At 47.7% G+C, this 7080-nt stretch overlaps 1 protein-coding gene across 1 annotated transcript in view; it reads left to right on the top strand.

Moving 5' to 3' along the window:
- The first annotated feature begins 1806 nt into the window (after positions 1-1806).
- Positions 1807-7080, top strand: part of Prkag1 (protein kinase AMP-activated non-catalytic subunit gamma 1) — a 17417-nt gene continuing 12143 nt past the window's right edge. Inside the window, exon 1 of the mRNA XM_021183007.2 lies at positions 1807-1883. Coding sequence (XP_021038666.1) covers positions 1875-1883 — 9 coding nt within the window. The 5' untranslated portion in view covers positions 1807-1874. The remainder of the gene's footprint in view (positions 1884-7080) is intronic.

The following is a 7080-nucleotide window of genomic DNA, read 5'->3' as shown; positions in this document are numbered from 1 at the left end:
AGCGCGGGGAGGGTGGGGGGTATTTATCTATTTATACATGGGGTTGTACATAGTCTTGTGGGGCATGGGGGAGCCGGCCGGAGGTGAGAGCCCTCCCCTCTCCCCCTACCCCCGGGGAGAGCAAATGTAAAACTACTAATTTTTGTGCTTTATATATTCTATATAAATATATCTATTTTCTTTTTACAAAACCAGTTTATAAATGGTAGGGGGGTGTGGGGCGGACACATGGAGCTCCCCTTGTGGGGGGGCCCCCTCCACTACCCAACCTACCGCCCTTTCCTCCCCCCCTCCCCACCCCCTGGCTGTGACTGCTGTAAGGTGGGGGTATAGAGAGAAGCTGGGTGATTCTTACCCGGGTTGTTTAGTTGGACTATGTTATAACGCACAAAGTGAGCTGGCCCCAGGGGGAGCCAGAGGGTCGATGGTGCCCTTATCTTCCTTTCCCTTCCTTTTCCCCCCCAAGCTTGTGCTGCAGACGAACCTCTTCCTGCGGGTGGTGGTAGGGTAGAGGGTGTGTGAGGCCTCAGACCCCTCTCTGGTGGAGCCGAGGGGATGAAATGACGCTTCTATGCAGTTCTCTCCTAGGGGCTGTGGGCAGAGGGCATTTTGTAATTACTATTTTCAAGAATCAGATTCTCTGGATTGTAGAGATGGGCTGGATGGTGGCAAATGGGCAGGCCTGCTGGAGGGGTAGGGCGGTTGCTGTTGTGATTTTAGGTTTTTGTTTTGTTTTAAATTTGGGGGAATTGTGGATTGATGGGGGTAGGGAGATTTTTGGTTTTTGGTTTTTTTTTTTCTGGCCTTTTTTTTTTTCTTTTTTTTTTAAAAGCTGCTTCCTCAACTGTTTCAAGCTGCAAATGCTTATGAGAACGACAGCTCCCCCACACACTCCCACGGAAACCATTGTAATTAGACCAGACAGTGGGAACCTGGGCTTGCTGTCCCCAAAGCCACAGAGCTGAACGGTCTAGGCATTAGGTGGGGGAGATGGTCTCCTGTGAGTCAGGCTCTGGTTGGCACTTGGGCCCTAGAACTGGGAAAGGAGAAGGGGCAGACTTTGTAAGCATATGCTAGGTATCCGATAGTCCTGTAGAATTTAGTGAAGAAACCTTATACAGTTTTTAATTTTTATATAAACTATAACTCAGACCCACGCTACAAGGTTGGAATTTTGGTTGTTGTTGTTTTTTTTTTTTTTTTAAAGTACCCCGCCTGTATAATTGCATCAGAATCCCACCCCCAACCCCGCCCCCTGTGTTTGTATTTTGGGTTGGTTTACACTTGCACTCAATTTTCAGTTTCTCCCTTTTTACCTTCTACCTTCACCTCCAGGACCCTCCCCCTTTAAAAAAAAAAAATAAATCGCTGACAAGTGTGAACCCGTGAAGAACTTTCTTTTGTGTTGTGTGTATCCTGTACAGCAAGGTTGGTCCTTCGTGACAGCGGATGAAATGGTTCCCTTTTTTAAAGCGCTCTCTCTTCCTCCACCCCCAGCGCCCCTGTCCTTGGCATGTTTTGTATCAGCGATCATTCTGAACTGTACATAATTTATGTTGCGAGAGGCAAAGGGCAAGTTTTGGATTTTGCTTCTTCAAAGTTTGTTTTTAAACGATAAATAAAAAAAGAACATTTTAAATACAAGTGCCTCTGTCCCGTGACCCTCGCCGTTGGCCAGATCTTAAGGTCCTGGAGAGCTGGGGTAGGAAGGTTACCCAATAAACCCGGCTCAGCCGCCGCCGGAAGGGTGGGTTCCCCGCCTTCCGCCCTGCGGCTGGGGTCTGACGTAGGCGGAAGTGGCGCGCGGCACCGGATGTGGGGCGGGGTCTGGCGCCAGGGAGCTTTCCAAGCTGAGGAACTGGCGGGCGCTAGCAATGGAGTCGGTGAGTGGCGCAGGAGGGCGGCGGGGGGCGCTGTGGAGCCGGAGACCCCCCGCTAGGAGCCCGGGAAAGCCGGGCCCGGCTTGGCGCTGGAGTCCGGGACTCCCCTTCCTCTGCTCCGGTGGGCGCCTCTCCTAGGTCTGGGCCACACCCGTGCCCGCCCGCCCGCCGTGGGTCCGCGGTACCCTGAGAGACAGGGAGCGGGCTGTGAGCTTGGAGCCCTCTGCCCATGAGTGCCTCAAGTCCTTTCCAAAGTTTGCATGAGAGCGGGGTTGTGATCCCGCGTATTAGGTGAGCGAGCCCGGCTTGCAGGGAGCTCCAGGACCCCGTTTGTGCGACTGCTTAAGCAATTGTTGGCATCCTGCGAGGTTCCATTCCTTTACTAAGCCCGAGAATTGAATTTTCCGCGAAGGAAGGAATCCAGGAGGCCACTGTGTCCCTTGGACAAGTTTAGGTCGTGTCCTGATCAGTGACGCTGTGCATGCGTGTTGACAGCTCGTTCTTGGCGAGCACTGTTGACCAATGATGGCAGATCCCCGTCGGCTCGGCTCTTGACAGATGCTGTAGGTTATCTGCTACTTGTTTGACCGACCTCATTCGCAGGAGCCTTCCTCTGCCACTCCGAAGGCCCTCCCATCGACTTCCTGCTCCGTAGTATCTTCTGAGGGCAGCTTGGGGTTTGTCTTCCCCCACCGTATAGGTTCGCTCTTCTTAGAATTGCGTTTTCTTTGAGTCAGTTACTTGGCCTGGAGTAAATCCCCCCCCCCCCCCCGCACCTTTGTGTGCGGAGGAATAGTGTAACTTAGTTTATAAAGAAGGAAGGATAAAGTGGTAAAATGGCATGCAGGTGGTCCTCTAATCAAGGATTTTGTTTTTCTACAGAGAAAGCAAAAGTAGTTTGTTTACATTAAATTTAAAACAACACGTTTCTAACTTGTAAATGTATTATTTACATTATAAGAGATAAACTGTGAGTATAGAGTTCTAAAGCAACTTTTCTCTATATTTCCGAATTTAGCCCTTTGCTTTATATATACTGGAGTACAGAGAGATAGAGATGAGAGGTACGGGGAAGGCTGTTAGTCAAGGTAGACTGTAGTAAGTACTGTCCTTAGGGCTTTTTTTTTTTTTCCCCTCCCCTGAGACAGGGTTTCTCTGTGTAGCCCTGGCTGTCCTGGAACTCACTCTGTAGACCAGGCTGGCCTCAGAACTCAGAAATCCGCCTGCCTCTGCCTCCCGAGTGCTGGTATTAAAGGTGTCCTTAGGATACAGACACCTGACTAAAGGAAGGAGAAATTACAGTGAGCCTAGGCGCAGAGTTCAGCCCATGGCTCAGTAGTGTTGAAACTAGATTTTGGTGATAGTGTAAGAAAAGGTGGCTAAAACCAAGTTGGAAGTATTATACTCTCTCTCTCTCTCTCTCTCTCTCTCTCTCTCTCTCTCTCTCTCTCTCTCTCTCTCTCTCTCTCTCTGAGACAGGGTCTCAGTAGGTAGCTCAGATCGTCTGCACAGTGTGGCTATGAGCCATCACTCCCAGCTTGGGCTATGGGCTTTAGTAGTAAGGGGACCAGTGGGAGATTTATGAGCAAGGCAGGCGGTGTGCTTGAGAATATTCTTAACAGCTTTCTGTGAATAGATGAAACCTCTTCAGAAAGTAAGTTTTGTTTTGTTTGCTTTTTCTTTTATTTTGAAGTGTAAGAGAGAGAAAGACAGACAGACAGAGAGAGACAAAGAGTGAGAGTTGGAGGGGGGAGGTGCATGGAAGGAATGCAGAGGCAAAGGACCATTTTCTGGAGTTGTTTTCTCTTTCTGCCCTAATGTAGATTTGGGGATCAAACACAGGTCACCCGGCGTATGGGGTGAGCTCTTTTACTCACTGAACCACCTTCCAGGCCTTGGGAAGTATTTTCTCCAAATGAGCTACTTTGGCTAGAGAACCTGATCAAAGTCTAAAGCAAGGAGGCTATAGGTGTGGAGCAGGGAGGATGCTGGCTAAGGCGGTGCGCGCTGGGCAGGTGGAGGTGTGGCTTACGGGAGGTGTGGCTTACGGGAGGGCGCCTCACTTTGCGTGCCCAAGGCTGTAGGCTCAGCACTGCAGCGCATTCACTGAAGGTCCAGGAAAGCTTACAGCTGGTGCACGGTGAGCAGCAGCTGGGAAAACAAGACAGGTTTGGGGCATTTCTGACCTCAGAACCTGGCATACCTCTAAGGGAAGCAGAGCTACAGTCCCAGGCACTGGAAAGATGGCAGAGTTGCACTGAGGGAAAAAAAAAAAAGTCACAAGTCAGGCGTGGTGGCGCACACCTTTAATCCCAGCACTTGGGAGGGGAGGCAGAGGTAGGCGGATTTTTGAGTTCGAGGCCAGCCTGGTCTATAGAGTGAGTACCAGGACAGCCAGGGCTACACAGAGAAACCATGTCTCGAAAAACAAAACAAAAAAAAAAGTCACAGGCTAAGAACAGGCTGGAAGGACAGATATTTGTAATACTTTAGTATTACGAGCTGGAGAATTTTTTTAAACTGTAAATTATGTACAATTATGTACATTATGTACTCCCTGCTAGGGGAGTCAAATAGAAAGTATAAGATAGTTGAAGACTTCTGGGAATTTATAATCTATTTTCATAGATAATGTGTGGTAGTCTTTGTAACATGTGAACGTAGATCATGAGTTTGGAAAGCAGTTGTGTCTTAGGTAGGATCTAGCCTCCTTCTCTGTAGTAATACTTTGCACATGTGTGATACAATGATGTTTTTGGTTTCCTAAGATGGTTTGTTTTGGGTGTTTGGTTATTGTTTTGAGTCAGGGTCTAATGTAGCACAGACTAACCTTTGAAGTCACTCTGTAGCTGAGATTGGTCTTGAACTCCTAATTCTTCTAACTGTGCCTCCCGAGCACTGGGAATACAGTTGCATACCAGCCCTGTCTTATTAAAGGAAGAGGGGAGTGGCCATAAATTTCCCACAGACAGGAAGGGTGACTTGTGTTTTATTTGTTTCTGTGGTGGTTGTTTAATTGTGTCTGACTGTTACCTTTGTCAGATTGATACAATGTGGAATCACCTGGGAAGAAAGCCTCAATGAGGGGTTTTCAGTGGGCATGTCTGGAGTATTATCTTAGCTAACTGCTGGGGGAAGAATTAGCTGGTAACCATGAGCAGCAGCATCTTCTAGGTAGATGGTCCAACGTTGTATGAGAGTGGAGAACGGAAACGGTGCCGCAAGCCAGCAAGAGAGAGTACGTCCAGTCCATTCATTCCTCTCCACTCTCGACTTCAGTTCAGCTGCCTGAAGTTCCTGCTGCTGTAACCTCCACACAGAGATGGGCTGGGTCCTGGAATTACCCTCCCCCAAATTGCAAATTGCTTCCTCCTCCACCACCACCACTCTAGACCAGGCTGGCCTTGAACTCAGAAATCCGCCTGCCTCTGCCTCCCAAGTGCTGGGATTAAAGGAGTGTGCCACCACTGCCCGTTTGCAAATTGCTTGTTATCAGGGTGTTTTACCACAGCAACAGAAAAGAAACTAGCACTGAGGCTGACTCTTACGTCAATATGTGTATCTCTGGCTGGGCATCTCCTTCATCTCTCGGTCTTAGATTTCTGTTCATATCTGTTTACCCCATTATTACAGATTTTTTTTTTAAGTGTAAATTATGCCCCATGCTAGGGGAGTCAAGTACAACGTATAAGATAATTGAAGGCTTCTGGGAATTTATAATTGTTTCTATAGATAATGTGCAAAATACACTGTAGCACAGCGCCCTGTGTGTTGTGAGATAGGTGCCAGCCCTTTCAGAAGTAGCTGCTCTGTGCCCTGTGTCGCACGTGAGAGCTGTTGTGTGCATCTTTACCATGGAAGAGCACCCTCCAGTTTTAAACAGTGAGGCTGTTGTCATTCCAATAACCTTGGCAAAAAAAATGCCAGAGCCGACTGATAGTTTTATCAAGCCCAGAGAAAAGAGAGAATTAGTCGCCTACCCGGTATACTGGAAGGAGATTTAGGGCTGTTTTGCCCCCTGGACCCTGTTTCCCAGCTGACTCTTTAGGTTCAATCCCAGGCTTTTAACTACACAAACTGTAACAGTGAAGTAATGTTTAAGTTTATGTAGGACACACTGCCCAGAGCAGACAAAGCCAAAGTATGAATGACAGTAGACACTTTGATGATCGCTTGGTTCCTACATAGCAATACTACGGTTTCTGAATGTTCCACAGAGAGAGCTCTGTGAAAGCTTGTTTGTGTAAGATCACCTTAGTCTCAGACTTTCTCGGGAAAGGAAGCTCTGCATCCAACCCTTTGATTCCCAAGGGTGCTGAGAGGACCCCAGCCCCCAGTTGCAGATGGTTCTTATCATCCAAGTTTGGTTTGTTTGGGTACTGCTTGGATCTCCCGAGTCATGTCCCTCTCAAGTAGTAAGGGTTATGACCATGACTCTAGTGCCACAGCTATATTTGTGAGTATTTGGGAAAAGCTGTGTTATCTAGGGCATTTATGTGGGTTTGAGGCTTGCCTCAGATGCATATCATAGCCCAGGCTGGCCTCAAATTTGTAATCCTCTGCTGCTTTCTGCCTCTCTTTAGCACTGGGATTAGAGGTGTGCAGTGCTCTTGTCCTATTGAAGTAGATCTGTGAGAAGCTTTTGACGTCAACCTTAAGCTCAGATATCTTAGTCTTAACTCTGGTTTTGCTTTGGAATTTTTGAGAGTTTTACTGTTGTAGCCCTGGCTAGCCTGTATAGACCAGGCTGATCTCACACTTGTTACCCTCCCCTGTATCTGCCTCCAGAGCACCAAGATCGAAAGCGTGCTCTGCCACAGCTGGTTTAGACTAGATGTTTTGCTTTCATTGTGATGCACACCTGCAATCCTGAGGCCAGGTATGATAAGGCAAGAGGAACTTAAGTTTAAGCTCAGCATAGTCTAGGTGTTGAAACACTACCAACCAACCAAGACCCTTAGCAGTGTGTTTTATCAGGGTTCAGGTCCCTACCCACCTCATCTTTTAGCAGGGGTGTGAGCCTGGACATGTTACTTACTGACTCATGAGTCTCTGTTTCCTACTGTTAATAACATTGTTTACCTCAGGGTTGTTTTAAAAAAAAAAAAAAAAAACCAAACAACTAAATGAGATAATATGTTTCCGCTCTTCTTTCAAGGGAATGTTGAGACAGTCTCATGTAGCCTAGGCTAACCTCAAA

The sequence above is a fragment of the Mus caroli genome, chromosome 15 (assembly GCF_900094665.2).
Source record: "Mus caroli chromosome 15, CAROLI_EIJ_v1.1, whole genome shotgun sequence".
Classification (NCBI taxonomy): Eukaryota; Metazoa; Chordata; class Mammalia; order Rodentia; family Muridae; genus Mus; species Mus caroli.
This window is presented reverse-complemented; position numbering and strand designations above follow the sequence as displayed.